The sequence below is a fragment of the Cydia fagiglandana genome, chromosome 5, assembly GCF_963556715.1.
Source record: "Cydia fagiglandana chromosome 5, ilCydFagi1.1, whole genome shotgun sequence".
Classification (NCBI taxonomy): Eukaryota; Metazoa; Arthropoda; class Insecta; order Lepidoptera; family Tortricidae; genus Cydia; species Cydia fagiglandana.
Window position 1 is genome coordinate 20,774,932 of NC_085936.1, and position 17,050 is coordinate 20,791,981.

The window sequence follows — 17,050 nt, forward strand, 5'->3', positions numbered from 1 at the left end:
CCCATTTAATTTATTTCCTCCTAATTAGTTCTTCAATTTCTTTTATCTCCTTTGACCTATATGTATGTATGTATGTCTGTTCCACACAAGCAATAAACGTTAATAACAATCTGTCACAATTATACTTGACGTTATCTGCGTTATTAACGCCGACACCTCGCGTTAATTTAACGGTTATTGTCTCGGTTAAAATTAACTGTTATTTGCACTTCTGATAACTGTCTTGATTAATTGCAAGTTTTGATATATGTGTAATAGCCAGACTTGTGTTATGTTTTTGTTTTTTGTGTTGTGTTGTTTTTTTACCTACGTATAGTATATATTCTGATTTAATTATCAATGTAAAAAGTAATTTAAAAAAATTACATACTGTAGCTACATGAGCGGTAACTAAGTGGGAAACTGTAGGTATACCAAGGGCGTCGGTTCAAAGCCAAGCTTTATCCATCGAGTTATTCTGAATTTATGAATGAAAAAGAAACATTTGTCCATCTGTCCATTCGTACTGTTACGAGTATCACCATCGGGAGCTTCATCTGCCATCAAATACCGAATTTTTTTAACATATATAGTAGTAGTAGTAGTAAAACACTTTATTGTACAAAAAACAAAACAAAACAGGAAAAATAACATTCGTCATTAGTACAAAGGCAAACTTATCCCTTTAAGGGATCTCTTCCAGTTAACCTTTAAAATATATAAGTATTAGAAGTATGGTATGACTCCTCTGTAACATCCGATCACAAAGAAGTTACCTTTACGGCTACCATCACTTGACATTTGACGTTAGCACTGCGTGAACTCGATCACAGTTCATCTCGCTCGCTCTGATGCATTGGCGTGATCAAAAATACAAACCAACTCTCAAAGATCAAAAAATAAAATCAATTACGTCCTTATTGAATCATCCAGCGACGAGTAGAGAGACGCCATTTGTAATCCCAATTACGGCCGTCACCGCCACCGCCTGTAATAATGATAATTGATGACGAAATTTGCGAGCTTTTTGTGAAGACCGCCTGTATTTCTTTGAGACGCGTTTCCGTTGACGCACGATAAGTTGACTGACGTCAAAGTTAGATCTTGTAATAATGTAAATTAATAATATTAGGCCGGCTAAAGTCGCAAACCTCGGAACTCAATTTTTTTTGAGAATCAAGCTTTGACACTTGTAGATAGAGTCGGACCAAAAAAAGTCTGCAGCGGATTTGATAGCCCACGCAGTGCAAGTGTCATTTATACGTCATAATTTCATAGAAGTTTGACGTTTAAAATAACACTTTCACTGCGTGGGCTATCAAATCCGCTGCAGACTATTCTTGGTCTGACCTTAGCACTATTTTGAACGTATATAATGGCAAAGCTCTTAAATAAATCGTAAAATCACGTATCTCCCCCCTCTAGGTACCTAGAGTAAAGTTGGCGATGGCTTTTGGACATATACATACACATAGTGTTTTGGCATATCTAGAGCTGTAAACTTATACTTGTATTTATTTAAAGAATAAAGAGTATACGAGGTTTGCTTACTGTTGCTACAGTAGCAAGTGCTTCCAGTTTAGTAGATACATATTTGTCATTATAAAAATTACCCTGCTTGAGGAGACCCCATGCACCTTACACTTCTCTCACTCTCACAAGTCTAAGTATTGGGAACGATCCCTTCTTTTGAACACATTGTAGATGACTTGAATATAACAATTTGAACTTAGAAAATCTTATCAAGTTGTCTCAGGAATGTTATTATACGAAAAACAATACCCGTATTTAACTAGCCAGTGGAAACGTGCTGCGCCTGCCGCCATATTTCTTCATAACACGGCCCTGTTTAATTTGTAAATCGCTTGACAACTGATTAAAACTCTTCTAAAAATCCGCGACGCGAGGGTCGCATCTATCCATTTTTCTTCATCGGAATATTAAATATTTTAAGCTGGATATTACATTTAAAGCGGGGTTCCGTACAAATATTCAGTTTATTTTGTACTGTCAGGTTTCTCAAAACTTTGTTTCATTTTATACTGAAGTAAGAGCATTTACATCTTGTTTGCGAACGTAAGGTAATTGTCAACTCTTTCTTGTACCTACAAGAAAGAGTTGACGAATTTAATAGGTAGGTACCTTACCTACCTACCTATTAAAGAAACACAAACATGATACAGAATACGCAGAAACAACGACAAACTCATCTCTTCTATTTTTCCTTTCTCTGAGCATAGCATTAAAATTAATGATTAAGTAATAAACCTAAGATCAGGGATATGTACAATTGAAAGTTATTTATGACCCATTTTGTATCTTGTCTCAGTGACAACAGTATTAGGTCTCTAGCGACTTTCATATTGATTGGCACTGTGACAAGGTACGATTCGTACCGTACGAAATGGGTTATAAATTTTAATACTTTCGTTCGACCGTACCTACTGAAATAACCCAAATACGAGTAGGTATATATGTAAATTTGAATCGCTTCCTTCCATAAAATAATTTTGCACTGAAGAACTAATAACATTGTAATTGTAACAGTTACTATTTTCGTAAATCTAGATTTAGGAATATTTTGAAGTCATGGATTTGAAGAAAATTGCTACGCCGATTAAAATTATTACTGTCAGGATCCTGTGGATCCCCAATACGTGAAAGAAAAGTGAATAACAAACACCGTTAATTTGCGCTTCGACGGCACGTCAGGGTTTTGATGGCGACAGCTGGTAATGAATGAATGAACTTTGAAGAAAATTCAGATCCGATAAAAATAAAGTCCCTTTTTAAGGTACGGTATATTCGCAAGAGCTGAAGAAGAAAAAAATATTAGTCGAGAATTTTTTCATAAGGATGTGATATTAATCTGTGAGTGTCTGTGTTTCACAGTAGGTACACAGATTTTAAAACAAAAATTGTCTGATGTGGACATAGTTTAAAATCTATGTGCAAAAAGTTAGAAAAAGAGAACGTCTTTTACGTATTAGGGTTCAATCAGAAAATTTGGTTACGTATAAAATAATTCTTTAAGCTTTTGCGACAGCAACGTAGTCGGCATTAATATTGCTCTGCAATACTATGTATAGTAGTAAATGCTGGTGTAGTCGATTCCTAACAGTACCTTTAACGTTCAGCATGTCTACCTAAACGAACCTAATTGCTTTGTATGACCCGGATAACCTATTTTTTTTTCGGGAATCTATATCTAGAACCATCTAGGTCACACGCAGACTTAGATGCTTCTAATATTAAACTTGATCTAGTCCAACCAACCATTAATTAAACCCATCTGTTATTTTCGTTTGTAAGGTTCACCTTGACCAAGACTCGGCATCGCCTGTTTTCCACATCATTATTGTCTGTCGCGGATCATTAAGTGTTTATTGTGAGCATAAGTACTTAAGTACCTCTTCAACATTGACTTCGCAAAATTTGCGCTCAAAACTAATGAGTCCTGGAATTATTATTCTAACTGCAGCCGACGAGAGCAAAGCATCTTATTTAGTTGCATTAGAAACAACAAGTGTTAAAGTGTACAATATGGACGCGGAAAAGCCTAAGAAAGATGTCGAAATAAGTGGGGATAGTGAAGACTATCTCGAGAAGACGATTGGTGCTTTTGGTGCGTGGCAGGCCAAAGTTTGCATCCTCGCTTCTTTGACGAGATTTCTCGCCATGTGGAACATGTTAAATATAATGTTCTTGACATATGACAAACGCTTCACTTGTGTTGAATTCAACGGGTCTCAATTAGTGAATGTTACTCCTTCCATGTGCTATGATAACTGTGTCCAGTACGAGTTTGAAGAAGGGCTTTTTGTGAAAGGTTTTGTGGAGGAGTTTGGACTTATTTGTGAAAGAGCCTGGATGGCCAGTTTTACACAGACTATACTCATGTTTGGCTTGCTGTTCGGTGTTTGGTTATTCGGATGGATCTCTGACAGGTAATGTAAAATGTAACTAAGAGAGGACATATGAACGCGGTAATTATTTTTTACTAATTTGTGACTTCATCTGTGTGAGGATCATTGCCGTGAAATAAAAGTCAGCTGTTTACGAGTGAAGAGGTAACAGACAGACAACGGGATAGCTCCTCACATTAACAAAAAACCCTTTTCTTTGTTTTTCTTTGATTGACTGATCGATTAATTTATTTTCAGATTCGGCCGCAGCCGAGCTATAATATCCTCAGCTTGCCTCGTGGTGGTCCTCATGTTCGGCTCCAGCTTCGCGCCCGACTACTGGACGTTCTGTGCCCTGCGGTTCCTCATGGGGGTGGCCACGGGCGGACAGATGATTGTCGCCATTGTGATGGTTCTGGAGGTGGTTGGCGCTCGACGTCGAGAGCTAGCAGGTTCATATTTTTTTTATAATGTATAAACTAGAAAGATATTCACGCTTTTTTAACGGCAGTTGTCCATTTTTCTGTCTTTATTAATTAGTGACTGCACCTACATTCAAGAGCTGGGGATCATGATTTTGAACTTTAAATTTGAATTTATCTTCTTGTGTCAAAATTTTGGCATCAGTGAATTCAGTAAAACTAAAATATCCTGTCTTTTCTAAGTTTAGATTGAACTGATTAGAATTTGTTAAAATGTTGTATCTATACATGTATTATATTGTTTCTTAACAAACACATCCCAGTTGTAGGGAATACCCTACAACTCATCCTCGCACATCTCTGGTCGAAACGCGGCCATATCATTTTGTTTATTCTTTCGGCCCTTACAGTAAACGCTAAAATTGTCTACCTACAGGTGCCTGTATTTCCTTGCCCGACGGCATCGCCGAAGCTTCTCTGGTCGCATTCGCTAACTTCTCACCGACCTGGAGGATTTACCTGCTGTCCATCAGCGCTGTATCAGCTCTTTTGATGCTCATCCAGATGTTGTTGCCGGAATCCCCAAGATGGCTGATGTCGACGGGACAAGTTGATAAAGCAAGGATGATTATGGCGAAAGCTGTCACGTGGTAAATATTTCTTATTTAAAAAAGGTCCTTATGATGCCATATTAGTTTCTCTAGTATCCGAAAATAAAGAGATAAAACCCGGTACATATACCTATATATTTTTTTCTTATTTGAGTCTAAAGTACTGAAAACCTAATCCCGTCTGGTAAGAAAGGGTGCAGCGTAAAAATTTACTGTATTTCCTTAACTTTGGGATGTCAGTCGGACTGCGGGAAAGACGCAAACAAATTAAGCATACTAACTATACTAATTAAGCATACTATAGCTGTATGGCCTTTGGGTCATAAACTTATTGTATTAATTAATGAAATTATGATTGTCTTTCAGTAACAATTTGAATGCTGCTGCTGTAGAAGAAAATACTAACAGAAAAATGACAATGGAATCAAAAGAAAAAAATAACACTACGGCTACGTATTTAGATTTGTTCAAGTCAAAGAAAATATCGATTAGAACACTAGCAGTAATTTTCATATGGGTCACCCACGGAATGTGCTTCTTTGGCATCAACCAGTACTGTACGTTTTTGGGATCGAGCGTATTTCTCTCTGTGATAGTTATGGGCTTGATTCAGGTATATCAGCAATGCAATAGTGGCAATGACTACATAGCAGGGATTTTCTAAATATGAAAGGATTAAACCATTTTCTTTTATTTCAGTTACCCGCCTGCTTCGTCGCAACATGGCTGAACAAAGTTTATGGTAGAAAGGCAACCATGATAAGCAATTTAGGGATTACTGGTGTGACTATGTTACTGCTGATCTTCACTAAAAAAGATCACTGGGCTGCTTTAACTTTGGGAATCATCGGACTATGGGCAGTTAATATTACTTGCAACGTAGCCTATGTTTGGGTCTCAGAATTGTTTCCTACTCCATTAAGGAACATGGCTTATGGTATGGGGTCTTCGGGAGCTAAGGTCGGAGCTATGATTGCGCCTTTTATAGCAAATCTCGGTCCTCATTGGATGCCATCTTTAATATTCTCCACAATATCATTCTTAGGTATTGGCGCTAGTTATGTTTTGCCAGAGACTAAGGGAATAAATTTAGAAGACGATATGAGTCATACAGATTAATTAAAATCTAATCATATTCCTTAAATATATATTACATGTCAAATCATTAGATTTAAATCTTTAGGTATGTAAAATACAAAATTAATATAATCACATAATATATTAATATGAATATTAACAAACTTCAGCAGTTAAGATTAATATACAGAATGCAGAAATGATCAATAAGGAAAACTAAAATTAAATTAATTTTACAGACTTACTTAGATTTCGAATTAAGATGTACCCACTGCGGATTATTAATTAACTAACGTGACATAATTATGTAGGTAAAAACTCTTCTACCAAAGTAGTTAATTTACAAAAATAAACTGTTATTTAGGTTGCCTAGTTATATTATTTTTTTTGTACTTGTAGATTTATTATTGGATTTAGTATTATTATTGTGAATTTTAATGTCACTAACCTTAATTAATCTTAAGATTTGATGTACTGTACTAACAATTATGGATCTATGGATTCGAACTAAATAAATAATTGAATTGAAATTGAATTGTTATATATTTGTTCGATCTGTAGATCGTTTCGTATCTAATCAGGAATAACACTCGTAATAAATTAAACACTATATCTATTAGCATGCTTATAATAAGCATGCTAATGTATTAATATATTTACTTGTGTTAACTGGTTTAAATGGTGTATCTATTTAAATATAAATAAATAATTATATTACAGGACATTTTTACACAAATAGACTAAGCCCCACGGTAAGCTCAAGAAGGCTCGTGTTGTGGGTACTCAGACAACGATATATTTAATAGGTAAATACTTAAATACATAGAAAAACAACCACGACTCAGGAACAAATATCTGTGTCATCACTCAAATAAATGGGATTTGAACCCGGGACCATCGACTTCATAGACAGGGTCAATACTACTAGGCCAGACCGGCCGTCAAAATCTATATTCTCTCTCTATTTACGAGTAATTTTATTAATACTGGAAATTCTTTTTGCAATCCTGTTTTTGCCATCCTTCTGCTGAGTTTTGAAAATAATATATACCAGATCAAAAATAAACGACTTAACTAGGTATGTTTATTTCTTTTTATTTCATTATAAATATTCTTGACTTTGCCACCGGTACTTCGATAGATCAGCATAGTAATAACATGTCGCAGTCATACGTTATACACGGTATAACATGAGGAAACCGAATAATTTTAACCACGCATTTCTGAGGTCAAAAGAAGGAAAACATTTAATATGAGTTTAGGTCAATTTCGTCAAAAAAAATAACTTTTTTTATTTGTTTTTTTTTCAATTTTTGTGAATGTATTTGTATATAAAAAATAAATGTTATTGGTAAACTTGTTACTTAAAATTGATTTTTACTTTTTTTTTCGTAAAACCTTCTTTTTGCAAAGTGTTACTTGTCACTTTTTGACATCTATCAATAAGGATAATTATTTAGTCTACGTCCCACAGCAGCAACATTACCATCAAAAGGGCCTCTTACACTGTGTTACAACAAAAACTTGTTTATTTTTAAATTAATATTATCTCTGAAACTAGGCGAATTTCAAAAAAGTTTATAGGACATTTTTGTCTCTAAATATGATCAGGAATACGCTGTTAAAATTATTCGGTTTCCTCATGTTACACCGTGTATTTGTTTAGGAATCATAGAGACAAATGGCTTAAAAGACCGGATTAGGCTCTGGCCTTGGCTTCACAAAAGTTGTGTACGAAACGAATGTGAGCACCTGTTATCTTTATTCTACCTCTAACCAACGAAGGTGAAACATCTAATTTAATCGCATCGAAGCGGTATCAAATTGTAAACATGGAGTTAGAAAATACGCCGAAAAAGAGTGGGGAATGTGATAATAAAGAGGATTATATTGAGAAAACAATTGGTGCGTTCGGTGTGTGGCAGGCGAAAGTGTGCGTTCTTGCATCCTTGACCAGATTTTTGGCTATGTGGAACATGTTGAACATAATGTTCCTGACCTACGACAGCAGCTTTACTTGTGTTAGATTTAACAGGGTTCAACCAGTGAATGTAACCCCTTCAACGTGCTACGAAAACTGTATTAAGTACGAGTTTGGGAAAGGCCTGTTCCTCAAAGGTTTTGTGGAAGAGTTCGAACTGATTTGCGATAGAGCTTGGATGGCTAGTTTCGCACAGACCATACTGATGTTTGGTTTGCTCTTCGGAGTTTTTTTGTTTGGTTGGATCTCCGACAGGTAATTGTGAATTAACATAATTTGATTTATAATACCATACGACCTGCTTTATGTTTTGGTTTCATTTGTTTTATTTTGTGTATTAAAGAAGTGGTCTGATGCAAAAATATTTGATAAAAACAAAAACTAATACTTCCTGATCATTTGATAACCGGAGTCGCCTTTATGAGCTTACCCCTCTGCCAAAAACCTTGCACAATTGTGCAAACTTTTGTATGGAATGGACTGACGTTTATCTGACATGGCTATTTGTACCTTACGTAGGTACAAATCATGTACAAATAGCCATACATTTGACGTGCCCCTCCCCCGCAAAAATCGACACTGTTTTGTACAGAAAATGCCAGCCAAGGCGTCTCCAGTTACTAAATGCTCTAAGTTCCTGATCAAAAAGAAACCTTTTTTTTCTTTTTATATTACCATTCGGAAATTTAGTTTATTTAGTCACAAATAAAAATTGTCAAGCTCTCTATGTTTACCACAGGTCTAGAATGTATGGAAGCGTACGCGTCTTGTAAATGTGTGATGTTTACATACCTACTCTTGTTTAAGTAAAACAACACTTTTTTTTAAATTCAGATTTGGCCGCAGCAAAGCGATGTTTTATTCTGCTTTCCTGGTGGTGGTTTTCATGTTAGGCTCCTGCTTCGCGGCCGACTATTGGACGTTCTGCGGCCTACGGTTCCTTATTGGAGTCGCCACTGGCGGGCAGATGATCGTAGCTGTTGTCCTCGTACTGGAGGTGGTGGGATCCCACCATCGGGAGATTACTGGTAAGAGCTTCACTTAAACCTTTCGTGGAATGACTAAGAATGGCATTTTAAAATTAAAAGCTGGCCTATAATTCTCACCTCCATTGATGAACAGTTGACGCCCGGATTTGTTAATATGGAGAGTTTAGTAAATTAACCAGAGGAGTGTTTCGCTTTCAAAATGGTATACTTTTTATCTCTTCATGTTCTCTGTCTATTTTCTTTATGGGATATACATATTATGGAAGTTTTTCTTTACTCCATTGGCCTAGGTTTACTTAAAATTTGTTTGTTTAAAAGGGAACTATAGCACGCGATCGTCCCTACAAAAGGAGAAAACGTTTTTTCACTTCTTATTTTTTTTGTACCTATTATGTTACTGAGACAATGAACAAGTAGGTTTATAGGTTTTCCTTTTTTTTAAACTTGCAATACAAAAAAAATATGTATATTTAAAAAATTGTGAAACCTATAAACCTAGAATATATTATGCCGAAGCGATCGACATCAAAATCAAAGTGATATGTTAAGATTTAGTTAGTGGAAAACGTTTTTTCCCGAAATATAATTTGTATGAAAAAAATACCTTTTGTCAGTAGTTATACTTGTCTGTTGACAAAATGTGTTATATTTATATCATTTTCCTTTTCCATTTTTATCTTATGTTTTTGGATAGTAGCTTCACTACTTATTATATAACTAAAACTTAGAACACTCGTAGTAAATGAGACAATTGAGAATGTCAGAACATAAATGAAGACATAATTAGAAAAAATATTGTTCTTTCTTTAACAGGTGCCTGTATATCCTTGCCCGATGGTATCGCCGAGGCAACCTTAGTTGCCTTCGCTCATTTTGCCCCTACCTGGAGGGTTTACCTGCTGTCTATGTGCACTGTGTCAGCTTTGTTTATGGTCCTCCAATTATTGCTACCAGAATCCCCGCGGTGGTTGATGTCTAGGGGACAAGAGGAAAAAGCAAGGAAGATTATGAAAAAGGCTATTATTTGGTAAGGACTGTTTCATATTAAATAATGATAATTATGATTAGGTACAGCATCAGAAGTTGTTGGTGGGTTATTTAATACTCTTGAAGATCCGTCTATCTATATTATATAACAGCCTTTAGAGCACCCAATTTTAGTAATAGGCCTCCACTCCATTTATTTGTGCCTATCTATCTGTTAAGTTTTATCTTGTTGATAGATCTAATAAATTTTAAAAAATTACGGATTTTTTTTTAATTATTTGGTAAGGACTTTATGATTACAGCATCAGAAGTTGTTGGTGGGTTATTTAATACTCTTGAAGGTCCGTCTATCTATATTATATAACAGCCTTTAGAGCACCTAGTTTTGGAAATAGGCATCCACTCCATTTATTTGCGCCTATCTATCTGTTAAGTTCTATCTTGTTGATAGATCTAATAAATTCAAAAAATTTACGGAAAATAGTATAAATGAAACTTCTTAAACTCTTATCGCATATACAGTAAAATAAAATAAAATATCATTTTACAGTAACAATTTAAGTATAGCTGCTGTGGAAGAAAATTTCAAAAGCCCAATTCCAACAGAATCCAAGGAGAAAAACAAAGCCACGTACTTCGATCTTTTCAAGTCAAGGAAGTTAGCTGTCAGAAGTTTGGCCAGTGTTTCTGTTTGGATCGTCAACGGAGTCTGCTTCTTTGGCATCAACCAATACTGCACGTTTTTGGGCACAAACGTTTATCTTTCTGTTGTTGTTATGGGACTCATGCAGGTTTGTATATTAATAGCGACCGGAAAAGTTTGGAACTCACTTAATTTCAAAATGTTATCCTTTTTTTTCCATTTCAGATACCAGCTTGCTTCGTTGCAACATGGCTGAACAAAGTTTTTGGTAGAAAAGCGACTATGATAAGCAATTTCGGCATTATTGGCCTGACTATGTTACTGCTGATTTTTACTCCAAAAGATCATTGGACTGCTTTAACGTTGGGAATAATCGGGCTATGGGCAGTTAATATTACTTGCAACGTTCTCTACGTTTGGGTCGCAGAATTGTTCCCTACTCCATTAAGGAACATGGCTTACGGTATGGGGTCGTCGGGAGCTAAGGTCGGAGCTATGGTTGCGCCTTTCACTGCGAACCTCAGTCCTCATTGGATGCCGTCGTTAATATTCTCAACAACATCATTCTTAGGTGTAATCGCTTGTTTTATTTTGCCAGAGACAAAAGGGAAGAAGTTAGAAGATGACTTAGATCATACAAAATAACGAAATTGGAATATTAAAGGCTTTTTAGAATTTACTAAAGGCTTAATCGGAAGTAAGTAATTAGTTAAACCAAACAAGCCGGACTAGACAAACAAATTATAGCCATCATGAAATGAACGTAGTGTGATACCTTTGGGTATAGTGCTTTACAAATCCTAGCATCCCCTCCCCACCCCCTGACGCAACATCCCCTTTTAGCATAAATTATGTCCCGGTTGACGTTTTTAATTTTTGAGAAAAGTATTAGAGTTACAAAAAAGTGTCAAGGTAAGAAAACTTAATAAATTTTAAACAAAAAAGGTTAAATGCAACTTTTTGCTTTGACTCACCATATTCATGTACATATTAACTTGTTGAAGTTCAATATAACACAAATACAGTACTTGATAGTACTGACAGAAATCGTATGGGGAGAGAATCGAGAGAACCAGCATGTTCAACGGTTAAATTGTGTTGAATTTATGTAGTTATAACATGAATAAGGTGCATCATATCAAAAAAATTAATATAACCTTTTTTTGTGAAGAATTTAATAGGGATTATTTCTTTCCCTGACACTTTTTTCCTATATTGTATACTTTCCCCAAAAAATAAAACAAAAACTGTCAACCGGGACATATTTCATGCTAAAAGGGGGGGTTGCGTCAGGGGGAGGGGATGGGATACTAATGTGCGTAAAACACCTTACCCAAAAGTATCATACTACATTCATTTCAAGCTGGCTATATTTTTTTCAAAAAACACAATTTGAACGAATTAATTGACGTTACTCTAAAGATGGAAAACCAGGGTCTTATATTTGGTTCTTGTGACTGGTGGTAGTCTGGTTACAGTCTGTGGTCTGGGAGAAGTTATCGATCAGCCTGTGATGAAACCATATCCCTCAAGTAATTTAAAAGGAAATGACATGTCATCTAGCCTGCTACGCTCCCAAATATTTTCACTGTGATACGAAAAACCTTAATTAGTATTAGTAGAGTAGGTATTTCCAGAATTTGATATTTAGCCCTTGTATTGCAAACATAATGGCACAATATACCTACTTGCTTAAATATGATTTTTTTATCCTTATTGATCGTTTGCCTTTTTTGGGTAAGTAATTCCGTGACTTGTTTAATGATTAATACTTCACGATAAAAAACTATTTATGGTTAGTTACTTTATAATGATTTGCCTTGGTAAAACTTTATTTGAAATACTCGTAATATGGGTACTTGCTCTTCTAAGCATTTGTTGTACAAAAAAGAACTTATGGGTGCGTTAGTTCAAAAACTTCAATACATTAACGTATTGATTCAGTGGAAAGAAAATATCATGCTACGGATATAATGGATTTTTTATAGGTATTAGAAGTACTTTTCAACAAACACCCATGCACTAACTATTATTGTGTCTAGTTTTGTAAAATGTATAATGTATAAATTATATCAATAAAGGCTTAACTATATGTATCTGTATTTTAAATATGAACAATTATGTATCGTAAAACCTCCCAACTATAGTCCAATACTGCAAATGTGGTCCACAAGTTCAAAAGGAAATTAAATGTCAATACGAATGTTCCTTTTGGTTTACTCCGACTACTCTGAGTTTTCTTCCTTTTACAACATACTTCATATTAGAACTATACTTACAAGTTACAGTAAAAGACATACCTGAACGAAAAAATTACAGTTAATTTTGACCATACTTAGGAGCTTTGGACTATAGTTGCCAGGTTTTACGGTACGTCAAGTTCTTCCTTATTTGGATCAAAAACCAGCCGTGTAGTGAAAAGAATACTTTTAACTCTTTACTTATTACTTTGTTAGGAATCTAAGTAAATATAAAACTATTATCACCTATCGAAATTTTACGTCTAGTACCACATGAGTAAGTGGTTAATTGTACTATTTGTCTACATAGACAAATAGTATCAGATTAGGTTTTGGCCTTGAAATTAACAAGAACACGATTTGTAACATAATAAATGTGTTATATTTATTGTAGGTGGGTCAATTTCACAAAACGAGCATTTTTATCTAATTTCCATGGAATTTTTAAATATTGATTTGATATAACAAAATGTGATGTGATAATTCGTAGAAAAATAAAATGCGCCAATATTGCTTTCAGGGTACACATATTTATGAAATTTTGAAAGATATTTCAGTTTGAAAATTTGATCCGGGCACGGAAATTTTACTGTCCATGGGAATTGGATTTTGCTGGCACGGGAATTAGTTTTTTAAGAATTATTTGCATTTAAACTATGTTTTGTTATTAATCGAAAGTTAAATAATACACATTTAGGATTATGACCTATTTCACGTTTGAGATCTATTGCATGGTTTTAAAGCATCATACAAATAAAACTGATGATTCAAAAACTTAACTAAAGGATCTTTCTGAATTATGTAAATAAGAATAAATGTTATTTTTTTGTATGATTATTATTAATTATTAATAGCCATCATCAGACTTTAAGAAACATCGTCGTAGTTGATTTCAATTTTATAAAATGGAATATCGTATGAATACTTAGACAGCCTTTATGTAGGTTTGTTTAAATGTAGTATATTACTAATATTTATGAATAGATTGTTTTGGTTTTTTAATGAGTCTGAGTATTAGAATCGTAAGCTTTAACGATAGAATTTGTTAGAATTCGGGGATTCGCAGCGAACTAATAAAAAAGTGATATTTATTATGTATTCATTAAAATTCGCATAATATATATTTTTTTTTTTTATTTATTTTTTTTTTTTTAGAAATTTAATTCAGGCAACAAGGCCCATATTACAAATACCTTACAGACTAACATACATAATGTATTTTATAAACTTAAAACTAAACACTATTTAGTCGACAAAACGGCGTGGCTCCGTTGCATCGGCTGCTCTTGTGTCGGATTCGGCAGTTTGCCCCGGAACCTCCGAAACACGACACCTTTCGGCCAGAAGTCTAATATATGGCCCAGTTGTAATTGTTCCACGATATATGACCTAAATAACGCTAAAAGACATATAACGTCCATAGTAATAGCGTTTAAAAATTAAAATAAATGATCATTTTTAATTACCGTGCCTAGAAAACGAGGCATGGGAATTAGATTTCGTAAGAAATAAACCCGTCTAAAAATCTAATTTGCATATTACAGAAATTCTATGCTATCCTCAATATTAAGATAGAAATGGGCTATGTCACACTAGTGCTCGTTAACGAAAAGAAGTTAAAATTATATACATTATTGTGGCCAAAACATCTTGTACACCTTCTTCGTAGGCTTTATGAAGATGGAACAGCATCGGTGAGAACGGACGGTGTCCTGTCGAGTCACTTCCACCCTAGTGCGGGTGTCAGACAGGGGTGTATCATATCTCCACTCCTGTTTAACATCTACACGGAGCTCATCATGAGAACTGCCCTTGAAGACTGGACCGACGGAGTTGCAATCGGAGGACTAAAGATCTCAAACCTCCGTTACGCGGATGATACCACCTTATTCGCTACTGGTGCTGGCTATATGGAGGATCTGCTACGCAGAATGGAGAGGGTTAGCCTGGAATTTGGTTTAAAGATCAACCGCAGTAAGACCAAGATAATGATTATCGATCGTGTCAACGACAATTCGCCCGAAGTCACACACATAGCGAATTGTGACGTTGTAAAATCATATGTATATCTGGGAGCTCTGATTTCCAACAACGGAGGATGTGTAGACGAGATCAAACGTCGTATGGCAATTACTAGAAGCGCTATGGACAAGTTACGAAAAATATGGCGGAATCGTAGCATCACAAAATCCACAAAAATCCGGCTCGTTAGAGCACTCGTATTCCCCATATTTCTCTACGCCGCTGAGACGTGGACCCTGCGGGAGAGTGAGAGGAAGAGGGTGGATGCCCTGGAAATGTGGTGCTGGCGAAGAATGCTTGGAGTATCGTGGACCGAACACCGCACCAACGTCTCCATACTCCAAGAGCTCGGCATCAAGCAGCGTCTATCCTCCATCGTTCAAGCTCGCATCCTCACTTTCTTTGGACACGTTTCTCGACGTGGAGATGTGTCCATAGAGCGACTGGTAGTGCAGGGCAGAGTAGAAGGTACCCGAGCGCGAGGAAGGTCGCCCATGAGGTGGACGGACCAAATAAAGGCAGCAATGGACGGCCCCTTGCACGAATGCGCTAAACGCGCAGCCGTCAGGGAGGAGTGGAGGCGAACCGTCAAACGTGTCACAAAGGGAGACTTCCAATGATGACCACGACCGCTCTGTCAAGAGTGTCCCGATCAAGAAGAAGATATTGTGGCCACAGAAATTATAATTGTGGCCATGAAAATAAGATAAAAATTGTCGCCCTACCCGTTTTCATTGTTCTGTCGTAAATTTCTAGAAACTACTGTGGCATGTCATAATCGTACCTATATTATCTTTTAGAAGACACATGACAGAACAAGAAAAGGGAAGTGCAGTACAAGTCAAGGCTTCACGCGCGATGTTGATTGGCTGGAAAATTTTCAACAAAAAAATACTCTCGAGCTCGGACAAAATTTAATCATCGATCACGAGTTATTTACCACAAAGAAGTTAATGTTTTATATGCTTAGTGATAGTAAATATCATCGAGTTTAAGTATTTAAAGATTAATGTTTTATAATATATGCTTAGTGATAGTAAATATCATCTAGTTTAAGTATTTAATATTCAACAATGATACTAATGTACAGTTTTTAGTAGGAATTTTAATTACACTAAAAAGAGATTCCGGACAGGGCATGGGAGTAGTAATTTGAGGCTTTAAATATTTTTAAGTGTGCCCTAAAAACTAATTTATCAGTGAATTCATGTTGACCGCGGTGTGCGAAGAAGTGCGAGTTCTTTATGAAAAAAATAAATGATACGTATTATCTGATGCTACCTTCCGATATTTAAGGCAGATGCGTTTTTTTAGCATTAGAAACGACTACCTACGTGTTCTTGAAGTGTCTTTTAATTGAAAAACTTTAAAAAAAATCTGTAACTATTACTTATGAAAGCAGTAGTTACTGTGACTTAAAGTGTTTTTCAATAAAAAGACATGTCAAGATTATTTACCTTTTTTCTAATGCTAAAAAAACGAATGAACATCTTCAAGTGAAATAATATATGATATGTCTCGGGCTAGGCATATGCATATCGTATGATTAAAAGATTAAACGAACTTACCTGTAAGTGAAGTTCTATCTGTATTTGCGGTCAATAGAAGTATAGAATGTCAACATTTGTTACATACTTACCTTAACCAAAAGATTAGGATTGATTTATAGATGGTAATTTAATTATTTATTATAGTAGTAAATGCTGGTGTAGTCGATCCCTAACATTACCTTTAGCGTTCAGCATGTCTACAGTAGAGAAATGAATCTAATTACTTTGTATGACCTACCTATTCACTGCGAATCATTAATTACGTAATTAATGTGACATGTTTAAAAAATCTTCAATCAAAGCAGTAAGTTCCCTGTGTGACCAAATAAAAAATATGAATATGCTTTGCTATAGCGCATTATTTATGGTCCTGTACCCAAAGAGTAAAAACGGGACCCTATCACTAAGAGTCCACTGTCCGTCTGTCCGTCTGTCCCTCTGGCTTATCTCATGAACCGTGATATGTAGATAGTTGAAATTTTCACAGATGATGTATTTCTGTTGCCGCTATAACAACAAATAAAAACCCTTCGTGCGCGAGTCCGACTCGCACTTGGCTTGGTTTTAATCATATCGACAAAATGCTACTAAACTTTCCATTGCATCACACAGAACCCTAACAATGACCTCGATGTAAATAATGG

The 17,050-nt window shown here is 35.5% G+C and overlaps 2 protein-coding genes across 2 annotated transcripts; both read left to right on the forward strand.

Moving 5' to 3' along the window:
* Positions 1-4,734: 4,734 nt before the first annotated feature.
* LOC134664855 (solute carrier family 22 member 21-like) lies at positions 4,735-6,185 on the forward strand. The gene is made up of 3 exons (XM_063521585.1): positions 4,735-4,956; positions 5,284-5,530; positions 5,617-6,185. Exons 1-3 carry the CDS (start codon positions 4,859-4,861, stop codon positions 6,034-6,036), a joined length of 765 nt encoding a protein of 254 aa, XP_063377655.1. The 5' UTR covers positions 4,735-4,858; the 3' UTR covers positions 6,037-6,185.
* Positions 6,186-7,663: 1,478 nt separating this feature from the next.
* On the forward strand, positions 7,664-11,285 carry LOC134664856 (solute carrier family 22 member 16-like). Its single transcript, XM_063521586.1, has 5 exons — positions 7,664-8,230; positions 8,810-9,003; positions 9,778-9,991; positions 10,502-10,742; positions 10,820-11,285. The coding sequence occupies exons 1-5, from the start codon at positions 7,827-7,829 to the stop codon at positions 11,237-11,239; spliced, it is 1,473 nt and encodes a 490-aa protein (XP_063377656.1). The 5' UTR covers positions 7,664-7,826; the 3' UTR covers positions 11,240-11,285.
* The last annotated feature ends 5,765 nt before the right edge of the window (positions 11,286-17,050 follow it).

Bases quoted from the DNA above. Each gene is read 5' to 3' on its own strand.
- LOC134664855 (XM_063521585.1), top strand. From the start codon at position 4,859: ATGCTCATCCAGATGTTGTTGCCGGAATCCCCAAGATGGCTGATGTCG. The intron at 4,957-5,283 runs GTAAATATTTCT...ATTGTCTTTCAG, and splicing joins ATGGCGAAAGCTGTCACGTG to TAACAATTTGAATGCTGCTG. The intron at 5,531-5,616 runs GTATATCAGCAA...CTTTTATTTCAG, and splicing joins TAGTTATGGGCTTGATTCAG to TTACCCGCCTGCTTCGTCGC.
- LOC134664856 (XM_063521586.1), top strand. From the start codon at position 7,827: ATGGAGTTAGAAAATACGCCGAAAAAGAGTGGGGAATGTGATAATAAA. The intron at 8,231-8,809 runs GTAATTGTGAAT...TTTTAAATTCAG, and splicing joins TTTGGTTGGATCTCCGACAG to ATTTGGCCGCAGCAAAGCGA. The intron at 9,992-10,501 runs GTAAGGACTGTT...ATCATTTTACAG, and splicing joins ATGAAAAAGGCTATTATTTG to TAACAATTTAAGTATAGCTG.